Below are 22,424 nucleotides of genomic sequence, written 5' to 3' on the forward strand. Positions count from 1 at the left end.
GCACTCAGGTATTTGCTAGGAGTGTCAACAGTTATTTATACTTCTTGGGAAGGTCAATATACAGCCAGGGTCTCCTCATATTTCTGGAGGCCACAACATAAAAACCCTTGAGAGAATGACAAGAAGAGTTTCCTTAAGGACTAGATGGGGTCTTTTTACTGAAGGGTGGTATAGTAAGCAGTGGGGTTATGTGAACATTGAAGTTCAAGGGCATTGCCCCTTCAATGGGGAGACCATTGCTGAGCCTCTAGAATTGTAGAGATGTCTTCATGCAGTTATGATCTAATGTCTTTTACTTATGCTAAAGGGAATTTGAGTGAGTCTGCTGGTATCTTTCTCTCAATCACTATCCTTCTGTGACATCTGTGTGCTGACTATAACCAACTTCAAGTCCAGGGTTCAGTTATTTCTACTCTCCTTCACCATAGGAAGCTTGACCTTGGGGTTTTAACTGATGATGCCTCATCTTAGGTCAAAGAAAGCAAATCAGGCCTTGAATTGTTGTGTTTGGAAGGTATACTGCATTTAGGGTATTCTGGAGTATCAGTTGAGAGGATACACCATTTGTGAAATATCAATGGCCAGATGAGGATATTTCTTCTTATTTTGTACATTATTAAGAAATGAATGGCCAGGCGCGGTGGCTCAAGCCTGTAATCCCAGCACTTTGGGAGGCCGAGACGGGCGGATCACGAGGTCAGGAGATCGAGACCATCCTGGCTAACACGGTGAAACCCCGTCTCTGCTTAAAATACAAAAAAAATTGCTGGGCGAGGTGGCGGGCGCCTGTAGTCCCAGCTACTCGGGAGGCTGAGGCAGGAGAATGGAGTAAACCCGGGAGGCGGAGCTTGCAGTGAGCTGAGATCTGGCCACTGCACTCCAGCCCAGGCGACAGAGCCAGACTCTGCCTCAAAAAAAAAAAAAAAAAAAAAAAAAAAAAAAGAAATGAATGTTTGGAGGTCTCTGTTTTTTTCCCTGTGGCAATCACAATAATGACAGATATATATATGGATAGGTAGATAGATACATTTACAATGACATAGTTATATAGACAGAAATAGATATAGTTATATAAACACAAATGGGATTGTACTTTGCATGTTGAGTTGTGATATCCTTTTTTTAAAACCTAACAGTGTATATCATGAATGTTTCCATGTAGTGAAATATTTCTCTGGATGTAGTAGAATATATGTAACAAAAACCACATTGTTGGACATCTAGATAGCTATAATTTTTTTTTCTTTTTTTTGAGATGGAGTTTCACTCTTGTTGCCCAGGGTGGAGTGCAATGGCGTGATCTTGGCTCACCACAACCTCCACCTCCCGGGTTCAAGCGATTCTCCTGCCTCAGTCTCCCGAATAGCTAGGACTACAGGCATGCGCCAGCATGCCTGGCTAATCTTGTATTTTTAGTAGAGACAGAGTTTCTCCATGTTGGTCAGGCTGGTCTCGAACTCCTGACCTCAGGTGATCTGCCTACTTCGGTCTCCCAAAGTGCTGGGATTACAGGTGTGAGCCACTGTGCCTGGCAATTGCTACAAAATTTTAACCACTATAAATGTATTGAAATAAATATCTTTGTAAAAATACATTTGTGCATATTCATGATTATTTACTTAGGACAAATTCCAAGTGAAATTTCTTTTTTAGTATCAAATGATTTTATTATAAATCTGAAGCCATTTATTGACCACTCACTTTTCTAAATAATACAAACACGAGAATAAACTAAACACACCCAAGACCCACTAGCCCTTGCAGGACAGGAAGAGGCCCTGGACAGACAGCCTGCAAATGTTTTTGCTTACACCTGATGTCCAAGCTTCCTCACACATTCTAGGGTTCCATGTTTTGTCATCTCTTACAAGGGAAAGGGAAGTAGGTAGAAGAATTCATGCGGAAGAAGGTCATAACAACCTTCAACCATCAAGCTATCTGATGCTAATGGTTTGTACATTCTAGTTTGCAACTCTGAGAAATAATGTCAAATAAGCACTGTCAAATCCCTACTCCCAGCTACCCCTTAAATTCCCATTATTCTTTGAAATTATCTTTGGGACTGGTTATGTTCTTTCATTGTAGGTTTTGTGTATTCTAGAGCACAAACCCAAAATCCATGTGCAGTCTCCATGTTCAAGTATAAAAGTTTGTCTCAGGACAACCTCAGGTTGCTGCAGTGTCTCTTTATCTCTCTGTAGTGTCTACTGAGCCTTGTGCCTTTGGACAGGCTGGTCAAATGGCAGCACAACGAAGGGGACAACACAGTCAACTTCCCCAAAATCAAACTCTCTCCCAGTTCAAACTGGACACTGCCCACAGTCAAGGCTGAAATACTGAAATCAGGGAGACCTTGGCCTGTTTGGACGAACGGAGGCAAGATGGTGCACTTCCGGGTTCTTCATCAGCAACTTTACCAGCACGCGCGAAAATGCAGCCGGCGCCCGGGAAGGTGCAGATCAACTGGGCATGCGCCAGGTGACGTCAATCCAAAGAGACCAAGATTTACCTGGTCGCACCTGCAGAACGCCCCTGACACGCCCGTGCCCCACCTATTGCCCTCCCACTCCTAGAAAAGCCGCTCTCCGCCAGTGAGCCACGCGGCCTTCTCACAGCCCCACTCCTGTCGTGATGTCAGGACTGTGGGAACTCCGTACCAGAGCCCCACCAGGGGACTCTGCCGGCCTCCTTTGCCGGAGGCCGACAGACTTCTCCCTAACCACCTTCTTTCCCTGAAGCTAGGTGACCAAAATAAACTTGCAGGTTTTGCTCCTACACTTGCCTACCCGCTGGTTCTTTTGCGCCTGCTTGGCTGGTCTTAGAAAAACAAATCATGGCCTATCTTCATTCTGAAGTTGCAGTCTTATGTAACCATGTAACTGAAGCTACTTCTTCACCATTAATTTAAATGGAGCTTTCAAAAGGGATGGGACATATTCTTGGGAAGTGCCCTGATATGGAGGGCTGGAGGGTCCTGGTCTTTGGGCTCTGGAGGGGGCACTGGCACCATTGCTATCTTCTGGGCCCCCAGGATCTCGTGAGTTGCTCGTTCCACTGGTGGCCTGGGGATGTGGTTTAGTTCTGGATCCACCACCTGAGAAAGAACCCTGTCAAATCCAGCTTTCAACGTCCCTGCCTGAAAAGCACTCTGCCTCAGGCCACTTCGCAATCAGTTTTTGCGCATCTAGGATTCCATTCCTGCTTGTCCAGGTGTATGGACATCGAATGCTCGGCCTTCTGCCTTGATTTTGGTAAGCTGGCTTGGGGTCTATGGGGGCCACGGAGCACTGGCGGAAGCTGCCAAACGGGCCCCGGCTCCTGAGCTGCTCCAGGATGAGCGGCGGGTCCCCGCGAGGCAGCGCCGGGATCATGGTGCCTGCATGGTCTGGGTCTCGCCCATCGAGGGAGACCAAATACGACTTCTCCGGGACAGAGGGCTTGGTGCGTGTAGAGGTGGCAGCGCGGGCAGCAGAGGAGGAGGCCAACATCTCACCAGGCTTGTGTTTTCATGTGGGTTTCTCTATCCCGGGGCTCCTGCGGATCACTGCAGGCCCTTGGGCGCCGAGTACAGCGCGGAGCATGCGCAGTCTCCGCGCAGGCCCCTCGGGGTTGAGGCGTGACCTGAACGCTTGACTTCGGGGCTCTGGGCTCCCTGCGGCCTTCGGTGAAGGCTGGTCTGTTCCACCTGGCCTGGCCTTTGTGCAGCTGAGGCAAATCCCTGCTGTCCCGAAGGCTTCTTTCCCGGTTGTAACAGATACATTTTTTTTCATGAAAAGCTTTTAAAACTGACAATTAGAACGAAGAGAGTTTGTGAAAGAAGCTTGAGAAAAGTGCAAGTTAATATTCAATAAATTCAATAATTTGTACATAGTTTTTGCACCTTTTCAGTTAACTATAGTAAATTAGACAATCGTAAAATATAGCTTAAACAAATCAGAAGCAGTGTGACGATAGATTTGCGTTTAATAGGAAAAAATGTTTTTTACGTGAGAGTTATTCAGTGGCCTTAGAACCGGCAAACCACCTGCCACTAAACAATGAAAGATGAGACAAAGATAGTTTCGAGATTCACTTGAGATGAGGTCAAAACAAGATTATTTGTCTAGGGTACATAGCCTGCACTCTACAAGGAAAAGACACACTGATAAGACCAGCTAATTGGAAGAAACATAAATCCCCTATACAGTGAATGAAGACCATGTGAGAAATGAAGTTTCCAGAGCCGCAGAGCCTCCTTGCAACCTTTTGCACTGGAGATCTGGCCACCAAGCGGCACACACAGTGAAGTTCTTGGGAATGTTATCTGAGTCCGAATTCCGCCTCAATATGTTAATTCCCTCTCTGAAGTTCTCTTAGGTGTTTATGTCTCCTATGGCCACACGGTTGGAAATCTTTCTCTTTCTTCCCATCAAGTCTTATCTATGACTTTTCTCTCCCACAGATCCATGACACTGTGTTCTTCTTAAATGCATAACTTTTAGTGTATTTACCAAAGTAAATTAAAAATAATGATAGATTCATGACACTAATGATTTTACTAAATGCAAAGCCCAAGATGAATGTTTTAGAATGAGAAAAATGAATCAATATGTTCATAATAAAACTTTATTGAGGTAATAATTTAATAATTTGCTTTGTCACTAGGAGGGATTAAAGTTAACTGTCCTCCTGGTAATAACTTTGTACCATTCTCTCATGCACTTCTAATTTATAGCTTGCAGTATCAGACACTGAGGGTAGCCAGGAATACTTACTACTGTAAACTTATCCAGTGTCATGTTGTATGCAGCTTGATCCAAATTTTCCGCAGTCTTTTTTTTTTTTTAGACAGGGTCTTGCTCTGTTGCCCAGGCTGGAGTGCAGTGGTGCAATCTCAGCTCATGCAGCCTCGACCTCCCATGCTCAAGCAATCCTCCTGCCTCAGCCTTCCAAGTAACTAGATTACAGGTACATACCACCATGCCCGGCTAATTTTTTTTTTTTTTGGAGACAGGGTTTCGCCATGTTGGCCAAGCTAATCTCAAATTCCTGAGCTCCAGCAATCCTCCCGCTGCAGGCATGAGCCACAGTGCTAAGCCAACAATGTTTGCTTTTTAATTCAATGTCTGGTATATTGCAAATATTTTTCCAAAGTTCTTTTCAGAGCTACCTTCACTTCCTTATTTTTCAGGCTATAGATGAGGGGATTCAGCATGGGAGTGAGTATAGTATACTGCACAGAGAAGATCAACTCTATGGGGGATCCTGAGTTTGGCATGAGATGGCGGAGCAAAGCTGAGCCATAGTAAAGTATCACTGCAGTGAGGTGGGCAGAGCAGGTGAAGGCCTCGCTTCTGCCCGAGGTAGAGCTGATGCTTAGGATGGTAGAGATTATAAGGGTGTAGGATAAGAAGACCAAAAGGAAGGTTCCCAGCCCATGCAGGAGAGTGGAGCAGAGCACGGCGATGAGGTTTCTGGAGATATCAGAGCAGGACAGAGGGAGGAGAGATGGCATCTCACAGCTGTAGTGGTGAATGATTTTGGCTTCACAAAAGACCATGTTTACAGCTAGGAGGACATTGATGAGTGCGTCCAGAAAGCCCAGTCCCCATGAGCCCCACACAAGGTGCTTATACAGTTGTTTACCCATGATCTGTCCATAAAGCAGTGGGCGGCAGATGGCAGCATAGTGGTCATAGGCCATTCCTGAGAGAAGGCAGGTTTCAGTCCTTGCAGTGACAAACACAAAGAAGACCTGAGCCAGGCAGCCCTCTACTGAAATGGTTTTCCTTTGTGACAGGAAGTTCTCCAGCATCTTGGGCACAATGACCGAAGAGAAGCAGAAATCAACAAAAGAGAGGTGACTCAGGAAGAAATACATGGGCGTGTGGAGATGAGAATCGGCCCTGATCACCAGCAGCAGGATCAGGTTCCCCATTACGGTCAGGAGGCAAATCCCCAGGAACAGCACAAAGAGCAGAGCCTGGATGTAGGGGTTGGCAGACAGCCCAAGGAGGAGGAACTTGGTGATGGTGCTGTGGTTCCCCAAGGCCATTTACAAAGGCCTAGAAATAATATGAAAAATCATAGCAGCCAAGTAAAGACTACTCCAGACAGTTTTCTCATGGTACTGATTCTTTTTTCATATCAGTCACGTGGAACATAAAGATGATTGAGGTGTAGTCTTTGCTCTTTAAATGATCCACTGAAGAACAGGAATGTGAAAACAAGAAATTGTAACAGTGTAATTAATATGAAGAGAGCTCAAATTTTGATTTACATAGGGGTCAGTAATAATACATTGAGGAAATTTGAACAAATTTTTAAAGAAAGCATATGATTGACCAGGAGTGGTGGCTCACCCTGTAATCCCAGCACTTTGGGAGACTGAGGCAGGTGGATCACCTGAGGTCGGGAGTTCAAGACCAGCCTGACCAACATGGAAACCCCATCTCTACTAAAAATACAAAATTAGCCTGATGTGGTGGTGCATGCCTGTAGTCCCAGCTACTTGGGAGGCTGAGGCAGGAGAATCACTTGAACCCGGGAGGTGGAGGTTGTGGTGAGGCAAGATCGTGCCATTGCACACTCCAACCTCGGCAACAAGAGCAAAACTTGGTCTCAAAAAAAAAAAAAAAAGAAAGAAAGCAAGAAAGCATATAATTGACCTAGGAAAACAAATATCAAAGAGACAATTAATTGGCATGAAGAATGTGTTCAAACACTCAGGACTGAGAAAAAATCAAGTCATGTTCAGTAAAACATGGGTAGTTCCGAAAAGCTGATGCTTAGAGTGTAATTGAGCCACACAGATCAATGGCTAAGTGGACTCCTGTGTCACACTACGTTCACATTCCGGCTGTACTATATGACTTGTACAAGATACACAAAGCTCTGTACCTCAATTTCTTAGTATACAAAATGCATGTAGTAGTACTATGTAATGTTTTGAGGATTAAATATGAGATTATATATAAAGCACTTCAAACTACCTACTCCTAACTGTTCATTGACATTTGTAACTATTAAAATTATTTATTAAGATTGTGAGTCTAGATGAAACTCAGATAAATTCTCCTATAGGGTAAAACACTATCAAAAATCAAAGTTGTTTCTGCTAATGTTGCTGTTGTTATTCTTACTTTGTGCCTTTATTAAGAAAATCACATTGAAATCATTACTGGTAGAAGCCCACTCCTGCTCACTAACTCAATTAGAAGAAAAACAGGAAGTGAGGAATTATTTTGGAGTGGAGGCTGTTTTTTTTTTTTTTTTTTTTTTGGGGTTGGGGGAGGTAAGCCACTTCGCAGTTACTGTGGATGCTGTCATTCAGAAAGGAGGGCAGGTAATTCCTCCTAATAGGTATTGCTACCAGACTCCAGACATGACAAGTGGGAGAGAAGTTGTTTGGGACTCCTGTAGACACCTAGGGGAATCTTTGATATAATTACTAGGGAAGATGTGTATCCCAGGAATGCCTGGAATCTCTGGAAAAGTAAGTGAGAGGAAGACTTGAAAGGATTTCATGATACGGGAATACGTGAGTGGGTATATAGGCTGTAGCAACAGCCAGGATTCTGTGTAGTACTGCAGATTCTGGACCACTCTCTCAGAAAATAGGAAAAAAATTGGGAATTCATCTTGTAGGACTGCAAAGTTGGACTCTGAGCATCTAGTTTCTGCTGGAAATGCCTGCTGCTGGTAATCCCTACCTTACAGGGGGAAGTCCTGTCCCACTGTTCTCTGATCATACTCCAAAGACTGTTTAAAACCAGAGTAGAACATTCATTCCTCTTTGTTTCTCTTGTACAGATATTTAGAGTAGCTTTCTAACTTTCATCCTGAGACATTGTTCTCAGTCTTCATATTCCAGATTTCTCCCTTATCGCCAGAATGTGTTCTCCCTCATGACCCTCAAGTATGTATTTCATGAGTCTTCAGGTCTGGATTACAATGCTGTATTTCCTTGAACACTGAGTGTTTACTCATAACTCCCAGCTTTGGCCTTACATCCTAAGTCTGACCTTGGGTCACCCATAAGACTCATTATGATGTCCTCATGAGTTTCCTGGTCCTGACTATTCCTGATGAGTTCAAAGCCTAGCCAAGGGGGACATCTGAATCTTTACTAATTAAATCTTTACCTAGAAACTCAGCCTCAAAATCCTTCCAATACCCCAAATACAGATTACCTGTACATCCTGTCCAGTAAGGCAATCTTCTCTCCAACTTGGCTGCAGGATATTTATTTAGATGCATCTGCTAAAAATAGCAATGAACTGGAGAAGGTTACCTTTTAAATCTGGTATCATGGTTGAGTTTATAAAATCCTATTGATGATAAAATGCTTTAGTGGATTCTACACTAATAAGTGAAATAGCCATAGGGCAGGTCCTTTTTTCAAAGGTTCTAAAATATCCTTTAGTTTTCCTGTTTCTGAAACCAATGTCTCATTTATATGCAGTGTAGTTTGGTTTAACCAATCTGCAGAGCAGCTATGTTAAGGTTGCTGGTTCGGGTGATTGCCTTTGTTGGACAGGAAAACAGCTTTTATGTTCTATAGTCACAATATGAAGTCAGATTTAGTAGGAAAGAACTTTAATAAAATTAACTGTTATAAGGACCAATGGGAATCTCCTAGGTGTGGCCTTTGGAACATGTAGATTGATGCAATGACCTATAATCATTAAATCTAAATCCTTAGGATCTAGTGGGAGTTGAAAGTAGTGTTTGGTTCCCCAAGCAGGGAAGAAATCATTTTCCACTGACGTTCTAAAGCCTAGTCTCTCTGGGACTTCTCAGGTGAAGTCACCTCCAGGCAAATTTGTCGTGAAAAATGATTTTTTTGATTAAATAGTTAAAAAGAAAAAAGTTCACAAGCTCACAAACATTCATTTGCATAAAGTCTGTTCAAATATATTTTCTTTGATGGATCCATTTTGATGGCTACACAGGAACCTGTTACAGTTTGATTGGTCAGACTAGGGATATTTAGAGAAGCATTGGTTTAATAGTTTACTAGAGTCATAAGTAGTAACAGACTGTAGTATAAATGAAAATTTGTATTTATTTATTTATTTATAATGAGGTATAATATTTTCATTCAAACTAGACTATCTTGGCAAAAAGTTATTTCCTACTGTCCCTTGCCAATTTATTTATTTATTTTTGAGAGAGGCTCTCACTCCCATTTCCCGGGTTGGAGTGCAGTGGTGCAAACATGGCTCACTGCAGCCTTGACTTCCTGGGCTCAGGTGATTCTCCCACCTCAGCCTCCTTAGTAGTTGGAACTGCAGGCATGAGCCATCACACTCAACTAATTTTTTGTGTTTTTAGTAGAGACAGGGTTTTGCCAGGTTGCTCAGGCTGGTCTCAAACTCCTGGACTCAAGATATCCACCCATCTTGGCCTCTCAAAGTGCTGGGATTACAGGTGTGAGCCACTGCACCCAGTTCAACTTATTAACTAAGCAAAACAAATACAACTTAAGGATATTTAGAAAAATCAATCGATTTTTTAAAACATTACTTTTCCTGTTGGTAAGGAATTTAAAGTTTTTAATTTTTATTTATCTTTTCATTAGAGCATTTATTCATAGATGTATCTAAGAATTTATATATGTATGTGTGTGTATATTTAAGAGTTCCTTTAAATTTGGTATGATTTATATATATAAGTATACATAAAGTGTATACTTATATATAAAATGTATATCCCATATATAAAGTGTATGCATACCTCTTTGATTATGTGTATATGTGTGTTGAATAATATATATTGGAAGTGTTATGGTGGTTTTTGCTTTAACAAACCATTATGAGCAATTGTTATTATCTACTCTTTTGTGGGTTATTTTTTAAAACAGGAGATTAATTAATTGGACTGAATAAAATAAAAATTAAGTTATTTCTGTTCGTTGACAGACAACATTAAGACAGTGAAAAAGCAAACCAAAGACTGAGTGAAGATAAATATAGTATAGATGTATGATATGGGGGTATATGTAGAATATGAAAAGAAGTACTACAAATAAATAAAATTTCAAATACAAATTTAAATAGGAAAAACAAATACAAATTTAAATGGTCCTTTTACAAAAGAGGATTTCCAAATAGCCAATAAACAAATTAATAAATGATGAACATTATTAGAAGGTGTAATTTAAACCATAATGAGAGACTGTTATACACATGTCAGAGTCTGAGGTTGCTCACTTTAAATTATTATTAAACTGCACATATATATTTTATACTCTTTATAACAAAAATATCTTAGAAAAATAAAAGAAAAAAGCAATACATTATTATTACTGCAATAATAAAAATATAAAAATGTATAGAAAAGTAGGTTAAATTAAAAGTAGATCAACTGGTAGCTTTGAAGATCTCTCCTAATCATTTATGTTGCCTCTTTGGTCCCCTCTCTTGCAGAATTTCCTACAAAATTTTTTTAAAATGGTGTGATGGCAGTTTGGTACTGGGATTGTTAACAGTTATTAACTAATGGGTCAGCTTACAAGTAACCAGATTCTCTAGCCTTCTGAGGACCAGATGGAATCCTCAATGTGGTCAGAAAATATGGTCAACTGAGTGAAAACATTGAAGTTGCAGGGAGTAGCCCCGTGGAGTATCCCTGTGATGTGAGGAGCTCTGCTGAACCTTGGAGGCATAGGGCTGCCTTTGTGCAGTTATGCTGCCTTACTTACCCTTTTCTTTTTCCATTAAAGGGAATTTGCCTGTACCTTCTGGTATCTTTCTCTCAATCACAGTGATCCATGTGATATCAGCACACTGACTATAACCAGCACCCAAGTAGAATGATTACAACAGGCCACCCCATGTGCCCAGACTTTCATTTTAAGGAAGTCCGGCCCCTGGAGTTGTAGCCTGTGTCTCACCTTAAGTCTAGGAATGCAAGACAGAAACATTCTATTATTCATGGAGGGCACCTTCTGTTGTTTACAGTTATAATGCTCACTGAATGTTTTGTTTGGTGGTTTGATTTTTAGTAGCAGTTGAGAAGAGGAATTACATGGGGAACATCAATGACAAGAAGAGTAAGAAAAGTTGTGATTATGGTCTGTTGGAATGAGGTGAGTTTGTAAAAAGAGGCCTGAGAAAGGTTTGAGTTAGCATTAAATACATCCTGGGGGCTAGGCACAGTGACTAATGCCTGTAATCTCAGTGCTTTGGGAGGCTGAGGCAGGAGGATCTCTTGAAGGCAGGAGTTCAAGACCAGCCTGGGGAACATAGCAAGACCCTGTCTCTACAAAAAATAAGAAAAAATAGTTGGGTGTGGTGGCACACGCCGGTGGTACTATCTACTCTGCAGGCTGAGGTGGGAGGATCACTTGAGCCCAGGAATTCGAGGCTGCAGTGAGCCACAGTTGCACCACTGTACTCCAGCCTGGGCAACATAGCAAGACCCTGACTCTAAATAAATTTCCTTTTCGCTGATAGAAAATTTCTCTTATGATACATTCATGCAGTCATAACACAAATTCTGCATAGAAACATACTGTTCCTTATAATACCTTGGTATATAGTTCTCCTTTGTGTAATTTGATAATTTCAGGGATTATTTACCACTTGTTCCAGAGGCATTTTCTCCTAGACATCATATTCTAAAAAGTGCTTATCAACAAGCAGACATTGATATGTCATATATTAAGCATGATTTTTTGAATAATTTGTTCCTTTTAAGCTGTTTTTATTCATATTTGGCTATATTTTGTATTATGGGGCCTTATCAGTTTTAGTATCTACCATATATTTGTTTCTGTGTAATGAGGTATTACTCTGTTGCCAGTGGACTTAGTATGTATATATCAAAATTTTGTACAATTGACCATTGAACAACAAAAGGGTTGGGGTGCCAGCCCCCGACATGGTTGAAAATCTGTGAATAACTTTGTTTTTTTTGAGACAGGGTCTTGCTCTTGTCCCCCAGGCTGGAGTGCAATGGCGCCATCTCAGCTCACTGCAACCTCCGCCTCCCGGGTTCAAGCGATTCTCCTGACTCAGCCTCCTGAGTAGCAGGGATTATATTCTGCATTTTGACTGTAACAGTCATCCACTCTGCACAATTGCATCTCGCTTTGCCTGCTTAATTTTATAAGAATTTTTCCATAATAATTTAAATACAGAGTGAAAGACGGTTTTGGTTTTTTTAATGTTCTATTAAGCATCTTCTCCAAAGTTTACTGAGCAATTTCCTAAAGCATGTCATTAGGCATTTTTCACTGTTACATTTTATAATTTACTTCCTTACATTGTTTAGAACAGTAAAGTTGGACTTTCATGCTTATAAATAACATTATATTAAACTCCTTTGTACTGATCATTTCTTTGGTATTTAAAATCATTCCTGAAATGGAACTAGTGGGTTAATGGGTAAAAATGTTGATAAGACTCCTGTCACACACTGACAGATTGCTTTCCAAAAGGGTTGGCCAGTTTACTCTGATACCAGAACTGAGGTAAACGACTGTTTCTCCCCTGCGTTAAATACCACTGGATTAAAAATATATGGTACTAGTTTGAAAAGTATGAAATGATATTAATTGTGAATTTATATTTCTTTTGTTATTAGTAATAATGCATTTACTATGTTTGTTTACTAATTATATTTATTCTTTTGTAGATATTTTCTTCCTTCTCTTATCATCCCTAATATATTGTAGTCAATGATTATCTTAACCATTTGATGAACAACATAGATACGTTAAACCTAGTCTGTGTTGGTTGTTGCCAGTTTATCCACTCTCTTAGAATGAATTTTTATTTCAGAAAACTCAGAAATAAATCCATACATCTACAGTGAACTCATTTTTCATGAAGGTGCCAAGAACATACATTAGGGAAACATGCATTTTCTTCAATAAATGATGCTGGGAAAACTGGATATCTTTACGCAGAAGAATGAAACTAGACCTCCATCTCTCACCATATACAAAAAATTAAAAACGGATCAAAGACTTAAATCTAAGACCTCAAACTGTGAAACTACTAAAAGACAACATTGAGGAAATTCTCCAGGACATTTGAGTGGGCAAAGATTTCTTGAGCGATACCCCACAAGCACAGGCAACCAGAGCAAAAAAGGAAAAATGGGATCACATCAATTTAAAAAACTCCTGCACAGCAAAGGAAAAATAAAAAAGTGAAGAGATAACCCACAGAATGGGAGAAAATATTTGCAAGCTACCCATCTGACAGGGAATTAATAACCAGAATATATAAGGAACTCAAACAATTCCATAGGAAAAAATCCAATACTCTGACTAAAAAATGGGCAAAAGAGCTGAATAGATGTTTCTCAAAAGAAGACATAAATGGCAAACAGATATAAGGTGCTCAACATTATTGATCATCAGAGAAATGCAAAAACTACAATGAGATGTTATCTTACCCCAGTTAAAATGGCTTTTATCCAAAAGACAGGTAATAATAAATGCTGGTGAGGATGTGGAGAAAAGGAAACCTTTGTACTTTGTTGGTGGGAAGGTAAGTTAGCACAACCACTATGGAGAACAGTTTGGAAGTTTCTGAAACTAAAAATAGAGCTACCATATGATCCAGCAATCCCACTGCTAGGTATATACTGAAAAGAAATAAAATTAGTATATCAAAGACATATCTGCACTCCCATGATTATTGCAGCACTATTCACAACAGCCAAGATTTGGAAGCAACCTAAGTGTCCATCAACAGATGAATGGATAAAGAAAATGTGATACATATACACAATGGAGTACTATTCAGCCACAAAAAAGAATAAGATCCTGTCATTTGCAGCAACATGGATAGAATTCAAGGTCATTATATTAAGTGAAATAAATGAGGCATAGAAAGACAAACTTCTTATGTTTATACTTATTTGTGGGAACTAAGAAATTAAAACAATTGAACTCATGGAGATAGAGAGTAGAAGGATGGTTATTAGAGGCTGTGAAAGGTAGTTGGGGGGTGGGGAGAAATTGGGGATGGTTACTGGGTACAAAAAATAGTAAGAAATAAGACCTAATATTTGTTAGCACAACAGGGTGGCTATGGTAAAAAAATAAAATTTTTTTTGAGACGGAGTGTTGTTCTGTTATCATTATGGCTCACTGCAGCCTCAATCTCCAAGGCCCAATGGATCCACCTGCCTCAGCCTCCTGAGTGGCTGGGACTACAGGTGCATACTACCACACCCAGCTAATTTTTTTTGTTTATTTTATTTTTTTTGTGGAGAAAGAGTCTTATGATGTTGCCCAGGCTCGTCTTGAAGTCCTGGGCTCAAGCGATCCACTCACTTTGGCTTCCCAAAGTGCTGGGATTATAGGTGTGAGTCACTGCACCTGGCCTGCAAAAAATTATTTAATTGTAAATTTAAAAATAACTAAGAGTATAATTGGATTGTTTGTAACACAAAGAATAAATGCTTAAGGGTGACAGATACCCCATTTACCCTGATGTGGTTATTACACATTGCAAGCATGTATCAAAATATCTCATGTAACACATAAATATGTACACCTACTATGTACTAATAAAAATGACAAATTACAAATTACAAAAAGGAAAAGTGAAAAAAACCCCAAGATTTGGGTGCTAGATGTGATTGTTACTAGGATGTCATTGCTCCGGGCCCTCCCAGTTGAGAGCAAGAAACGCATGTGTGCATATGTACTTGTGTATATACACATACCTATAAATATTCCTTTATGTAATAATCTCTAGTTATATTAAGTTAAACATGAGTTCATTCTGATGTTTCCGACTCTAACTTATTATTACATAGATAGTTCCAGCCTTCTCCCTTGCTTATTTGTAAATTCTCATTTCAGCAGTGAGAGAAATCTATCTTCCACTATCTGCCATTTATTTACTTAACTGTTCACATATCCATGAATGGCAGTATCAGAACTGTTAACCTATTCCCCCTCTGGGAAACAAGTTTGTTAACTAGAATACAGTTCTTATGTACAGGTGCTTTTGCCTTTAGTCTTATAGACTCTACTCATTTCCAAAGGTATTTATGTCTATACCTTTTCCCCCTAACCGCTTCAGTGATGTGAATTCAGCATTCAAACCTGGGATTCCCACAGTCTCCTAAAAGATGTATTTTAAATTTGCATACATTTAGGTTCATCCTTTTTTGCTACATGGGCCTTAGCAGGTGCATAGTGTCATGTAACCACAATGATAGTATCATACAGAACAGTTTCACTGCCCTAAAAAAATCCCCGTGATTCACCTATTCAATCTTCTTGCCCTTCCCCTTGAACTCTTAGCAACCAGTGATATTTTGACTTTCTGTATAGTTTTACCTTTTCCAAAAGGTCATGTAATTAAAACCATACAGGTTGTAGCCTTTTCATACTGGTTTCTTTCACTTACCAATATGTATTTAAGATTCATCCATGTCTCTTTTCATGGCCTGATAGCTCATTTCTTTTTATTGCTGAATGACATTCCATTGTATGAATGTACCACAGTTTGTTATCCATTAACTTACTGAAGAACATCTTGCTTACTTCCAGTTTTGAACAATTATAAATACAGTTAGTTATAATTATTTATGGTAGTTATGTTCTATAAAGTTGTTGTGAACATTAAGTTAGTGAATATAGAACCATTGCTCCTTGGGAAATGCAAGGTTAGGTTCCTGCAAATCTCTGGTTACAGTTTCATCAAATGATTAATAGACAACCTTGTTTTATGTGTGCTTCTATTTAAAGACACCTTATTTAACACATATTTCTTACAAAGAATGAATTGCACAGTCTTTGCATGATTTTAAAACAGGGACTTTGAAGGTCATTTGCATTATAAAGGTTCATTTGCCAATGTCCTTGTAAAACAAACCAGTCTCATCAGTGTAGAAAACTTACTGTTTTATATAACTCTTTTCCCGTATAACGCTTAGCAGGTATTCTAAAAGTTTCTCCGTAGCTTCCTTACCCTCTAAACCTGTATTACTTGCACATGTAATACTTTTCTCTCTCTCTTTTTTTTTTGAGACAGAAGACAGTCTTGCTCTGTAGCCAAGGCTGGAGTGCAGTGGTGTGATCTTGGCTCACTGCAACCTCTGCCTCCTAGTTCAAGTGATTCTAGTGCCTCAGCCTCCTGAGTAGCTGGTATTACAGGCAAGTGCCACCAAGCCCAGCTAATTTTTTTTTTTTTTTGTATTTTTAGTAGAGATGGGGTTTCACAAGGTTGGCCAGGCTGGTCTCGAACTCCTGACTACAGGTGATTTGCTCACCTTGGCCTCCCAAAGTGGTGGGATTACAGGCATAAGCCACCGCACCTGGCTTAACGCTTGTCACACTGTATCACTTTTCAAAACATGTGACCTAGCCAGCACTAACCAAAAAGATTTAGCATTTTCCTCACCCTGAATAATGTGACTATAAATTTATTTGGCTTTCAGCCTCACAGCAATTTGGTCCACTATCTATTTTTTTTAAATAACTTTTATATTTTAGAAAAGTTTTAGGCTGATAGCTGTTGGGGTGATCAGACCCAACACCAGGCCATGGGGGCAATGGAGTTGGCAGAGTCTCAGATGAATGAGAAAAGACAGGTTAAGGCATAAAGTGGGACCAGTGAGGTTAGTATGTGCTCTTAGATGTGTAATATAGAAAGGGGAATGTCCTTGTTGTACTGATTGCTGCAAAGAATGAAAGAAAAGATTAAGTTGGTCATCAGTTACATTCTGAATTAAGGCACATTCAATATTTTGTGTAGCTTGCCCCACATAAGCTAAATCAGAAACAAGGTTTACTGGCTGTTTAAAAGTTTTTAACAGTGTTATCACAGCCATAAGTTCAGCCCTTTGAGCAGAAGCAAAGTCAGTTTGAAAAACTTGTTGAGATCCTACAGATGAGGCTTTCCCATTACTAGACCCAACAGTAAAAACAGTAATGGCCCCTTCGGTGGGGGCTTTTTGAGTAATGGAAGGCAATATCCATGATGTCAATTTTAGAAACTGAAAGATTTTGGATTTAGGATAATGATTATCAAGAATGCCAATAAAACCGGCCAAATTACTTGCTATTCCTGGGAATTAATATAAGCTTGTTGAATTTGTTGTTTAGTTAATGGAACTATAATTTGATTTGGATCATATCCCATTAATTTTGTTGTGTGCAGCCTTGCTTGATCTATTAGCACAGCAATTTGATCTAGGTATAAAGTGAGCATTTTAGTTGTATTGTGAGGTAGAAAAAGCCGCTCAACTAGACCGTTTTGTTGAACAGTAACACCTGTAGGGAAATGCTTAGTAGGAAAAACTAAAAACTGTAATGGCTGCGTAGGGTTTGCTTCACTTGTGCTTGTTGAATTTTTTCTTCAGTTAATTGGAGTTCCTCTAATGCCTCTTTGGACAGGGAACATTTACTGTTAAGGTTAGAATCACCTCATAAAGTAGAAAAGAGGTGAGACATAGCATAGGTAGGAATACCTAAAGTGGGATGAACTCAATTAATTTCTCCTAGTAATTTTTGAAAATCATTCAGCGTTTTTAAATTATCTCTTCAAATTTGAATCTTTTGAGGCTTAATAATACTTTGTTCTACTTTCATTGCTAAATATTGAAAGGGAGTAGAAGTTTGAATTTGATCAAGGGCTATAACTAACCCCGCTGCAGTTACAGCCTCTTCTAACTATTTGTAGCATAACATTAATTCTTCCCTAGTTTCAGCTACACATAGAATATCATCCATGTAATGAATAATATAACATTTTTAAAACTGTTCTCTAACTGCTTCATAACTTTCCCGAAATAGGTTTGACAAATAGTCGGGCTATTTAACATGCCCTGTGGTAGTACTTTCCAGTGGTATCTGTCTGCTGGTCCTTTGTTATTTATGGTGGGAACAGTAAAAGCAAAATTTTCATAATCTTGGGTAGCTAAAGGAATGGTAAAAAAAGCAATCCTTTAGATCTATTACTATAAGAGGCCAGTATTTTGGAATAATGGTTGGGGAGGGCAGCCCTGGTTGCAGTGCTCCCATGGGTTGAATTACAGCATTAACAGGTTGTAAATCTGTTAACATTATCTGTTTCCCTGATTTTTTCTTACTGACAAACACAGGAAAATTCCAAGGAGAGAAAGTAGGCTCTGTGTGTCCCTTTTGCAATTGTTCCTGCACCAATTCTTTTAAAGCCTCCAGTTTTTCCTATTTCAGCAGCCATTGCTCCACCCAAACCGGTTTGGCAGTTAGCCAAACAAGAGGAATGGGAGCAGGAGGCTCAACAATGGCCACTCCTAAAAATGATACCCCAATCCGGTTTGATATGTTTGCCCTTTTAATTCTAAAGGTTCTAATTGGCCACTTTCATTTTTTCCTAATCGTTTTCCCGGGAGATATCCCATATTTTTCATAATTTGTTTACTGCTATTACTATATTGGTCCATAGGAATAGATATTTCAGCACCCCATTGTTGCAATAAGTCTCTATCCCATAAATTGACAGGAATAGGTGTAATAATAGGTTGGATTGTCCCTTCCTGGCCATCTGGCCCTGAACATGGCAAAATCAAGGAACTTTGAAAAACTTCTGAAGCAACTCCTACTCCAACAATACCAGTGGATGCCTTTTGTTTGGGCCAGTGTCGGGGCCATTGATTTAAAGCAATAATAGAAACATGAGCTCCGGTATCTACTAGCCCCTCAAAATCCTTTCCCTGAATAGTTACTGTACAAATAGGTCTTTTGTCAGACACTTGATTGACCCAATATACAGCCTTGCCTGCTGGATTAGTACTACCAAAGCCTCCTGTTCTTTTCACTGTGCTGCTCCCTAGTTTTGTGTAAGGCAGTAGCAGCAGCTGAGCAATTATTTCTCCTGGGGGAGCAGATCATTGAGTTGAGGAACTAACTAGTTGAATCTCTCCAGTATATTCAAAATCAATAATTACAGTATGCACAGTGACACCTCTTAAATTTAAACTAGATCTTCCAAGCAATAAACCAACTGTTACTGAAAGGGCCCCTAACCCTTGTGGGTACCTTTTTTGATGGCTCTCCAGGAAGTAGGGAGATGGGAATTGTGCTGCAGAGGTCTACAGCAGCACTGCCTGTGTGGTGGGGGACAATTGTTGTACGTTTGTAAGGGCACTGGCTGTGCCAGATATGCCTCAGTTTGTTGAGGGGCCTGAGGTGGGCCTCTTTTCCCATTTCCTGAAAGAGGTTGTCCATCTTTACTAAATTTAGAGTGACACTGATTTGCCCAGTGATTGCCTTTTTTACAATGGAGGCATAACTGGGGCTTTTCTGTTGTTTGATGGTAGTAGTTCCTGCCTTTTGATTTCCTTTTTTACGTTCCCTTTTTGTATGTCCAAATTGCCCACAATTAAAACAAGAAACTGAAAAATGGGCATATTTTTTCTGACTTAATCCAGCCATAACCTGAGCTAAAAGGGTAGCCTTATGTAAGTTACCTCCAATGCCATCACAAGCCTTAATATATTCAGCCAAATGAGCCTTCCCTCTCATAGGTCTAATAGCATTTTGACATGCTGCGTTAGCATTATCATATGCAAGAAGTTGTATTACAACATCTTGAGCTGTTTTATCAGTAGTGGCTTGATACACAGCCTCTTGGAGCTGAGCAATAAAATCAATATATGGTTCTTTAGGTCCTTGTTGGACAGAACTGAAAGAAGGATATTTTTCTCCTGTAACATTTATCCTTTCCCATGCCCATAAGCACACAAAGTGCAGATAAACAATGGCAACATCCTCCATTACTGCTTGATTTTCTAATCAACCCCAATTAGGGCCGGCCCCCATCAACTGTTCAAAGGAAACAGGCTTGTGTGTTTTCCCTTGCCTGAGTTTGAGCTTCATCAGCCCACCAGGTTTTAAACTGTAAGTATTGAGATGGTGTGAGAGCAGATTTTGTTAATGTATCCCAATCATATGGTATTAACCTATTATCAAGAGCCACAATTTTTAGCAAAGTTTGCACAAAAGGAGAGTTTGGCCCATATTGACTAATGGCCTCCTTGAATTCCTTTAACAACTTAAAGGAAAAGGTGGTCCAATTAGCTATATTCTGTCCTCTTTGCTGAGTTATAGTAACTGGAAATTGCCATGCTTCAAGATCTCCCTTAGCTCTAGCCTTTTGAATAGAATTTTGTATAGCACCACCAATTGCTCCAGATTTTAGTGTTGCCACTACAGGAGTGGTAAGTTTTTCAGCTAATTCATCTTCTTGCCCATTAGGGGGACGGGGAGGAGGTGGCCATTCACTTAATTCAGTAGAAGGAGCCAACAGGCTAGTAAAGCATACCCTTTTCATTTCCCTTTCTTTTCTTTAAATTCCTCCAGTTTTTGCTCCTTGCATTCAGAATCTGAAGTAGTTTTTTACAGTGGTCTTCCTCTTCCTCTTCTGAATCTGCCTCATCATCTGTTTGAAATGGCTCAAGAGCTGCCTTTATTAATGCCCATACTGACCAGACAGAAACTGGAATTTTCGCTCCATTTTTATACGCCTTTTTAAACTCTCTTCCAATTCTGTCCCATTCATCCAACTCCATAGTCCCTTGTTCCAGAAATTATGAACAAAACTGCTCTACTGTACTGAAAAGTGTTAACAAATTCTGAGTACTAACCTTAACTCCCCTCTCTGTAATAAATGCCATAAGAAATTTGAATAAGCAGTACATTTACTTTCACTTTTCCCCATAGTTACCCTGGTTCTTGCGAGTGCCCAGCTTACCCACCAAGCTTCCTTCAGTCATCCTCGGGTGTCCTCTGATGATACATCCTCCACTTCCACATGCTCTAGCATTCCTTTGCTGGGGTCTTTGTCACCCCACACTGGGCACCAGGAATGTTGGGGTGATCAGACCCAACACCATACCATGGGGGCTATGAAGTCCAGTGGAGTCAAAGGAGTGAGACAAGAGTACCTAGGGTGGGTCCAGGGGGCCAGTGCTAGTATGGAGGCTGTGAAGGCCCTGAGCTCTGGGACCTCACACTACTTATTGGTGATCAAACAAAGAAACAGGTGGTAAGGATGTGGGGGTTGAAAGGTAGCGATGCATTAAGCGCATGATCGACAGCTGTGATGGTTTAGCATTTTTTTTGATACATATGCAACATGTTCTGCTACTTGAGATAATGGGAAACATGTTCTTTTAGTTTAAGATACAATAGATCTATGTGCCTGGAATTGCTAGAAGCAAGAAGCCAGCAAGTCTAGACACATTCCAGAGGCCACAAGGCCTTTTATGCCCTGAGCCCTGGATTCCATCCAAGTCACAAGGGGTTTTATGCCCTGGGCTTAGGTTGCAGTGCGGCGGGGCAGCCTTCCACCCTTCAGCACAGAGCTTGGTGTTCCATAGGCCACAAGAGGTTTTAAACTCTGGACCCAGGACATGTTCCAAGACTCTTTTTATGTCAGACTAGCAAGTCTTGCCTCAACTTTTCTCCCAACACATAGCAAAATTGAGCTGAAATTGTGTGAAGTTCCCACATACCTCTGTCCCTAAACATGTACAGCCTCCCCAACTATCAATATCCCACACTAGAGTGGTCCATTTGTTATAATTAATGAACATAAATTGATACATCATTATCACCCAAAGTCTATAGTTTACATTAAGTTTCATTCTTGGTGTACATTCTGTGGGTTTTGACAAATGTATGATGACATGTATCTGCCATTATAACATCGTACAAAGTGTTGTCACTGCCCTAAAAATCCTCTGTGCTCTGCCTACTCATCCCTCCCTCCCCACAACCCCTGGCAAACCATTGATCTTTTCACTGTCTCCATCATAGTTTTGTCTTTTCCAGAGTGCCATATAGTTGGAACCATCTTGTATGAATCCTTTTCAGAGAAGCTTCTTTTGCTTGGCAATATGTATTTAAGTTTTCTTCATATGTTTTTATGTCTTGATTGCTCATTTCTTTTTAGTGTTAGGGTTGAATAATATTGTGTTGTCTGGATGTATGACAGTTTACTCCTCTACTGAAGGTCATCTTGTTTGATTCCAATTTTTGGCAAGTATGAATAAAGCTGCTATGAACATCCATGTGCCAGGTTTTGTGTAAATATACATTTTTCACCCATTTGAGTAAATACCCAAATGATTATATAATAAGATTATGTTTAGTTTTTTAAGAAACTAACAAACTATTTTCCAAAGTGACCATACCATTTTGCATACCCACCAGCAATGAATGAGAATTTTTGTTGCTCCACATCCTCACAAGAATTTGGTGTTGTCAGTATTTTGAACTTTGGCTAATAGGTGTGTAGTGGTATCTCATTGTTGTTTTAATTTGCAATTACCTAATGACATTTACATGGAGATCTTTTTAGATGATTATTTTCCATCTGTATTTATTTTTTAGTGAGGTGTCTGTCATTTTGCCCATTTTTAAATTGCGTTGTTCATTTTCTTATTGTTCTTTGTATATTTTGGATAATAGTCTTTTATGG

General features: G+C 39.9%; 1 protein-coding gene across 1 annotated transcript; it reads right to left on the reverse strand.

The window, feature by feature from the left end:
- Window positions 1-3,489: 3,489 nt before the first annotated feature.
- LOC105507691 (olfactory receptor 8S1-like) lies at window positions 3,490-6,034 on the reverse strand. The gene is made up of 2 exons (XM_011936293.1): window positions 5,149-6,034; window positions 3,490-3,743 (listed from the first exon to the last, which is right to left on the reverse strand). Exons 1-2 carry the CDS (start codon window positions 6,032-6,034, stop codon window positions 3,490-3,492), a joined length of 1,140 nt encoding a protein of 379 aa, XP_011791683.1.
- Between the last annotated feature and the right edge of the window lie 16,390 nt (window positions 6,035-22,424).

The sequence above is a fragment of the Colobus angolensis genome, unplaced genomic scaffold (genome assembly GCF_000951035.1).
Source record: "Colobus angolensis palliatus isolate OR3802 unplaced genomic scaffold, Cang.pa_1.0 Scaffold151, whole genome shotgun sequence".
In the NCBI taxonomy this organism is placed as follows: Eukaryota; Metazoa; Chordata; class Mammalia; order Primates; family Cercopithecidae; genus Colobus; species Colobus angolensis.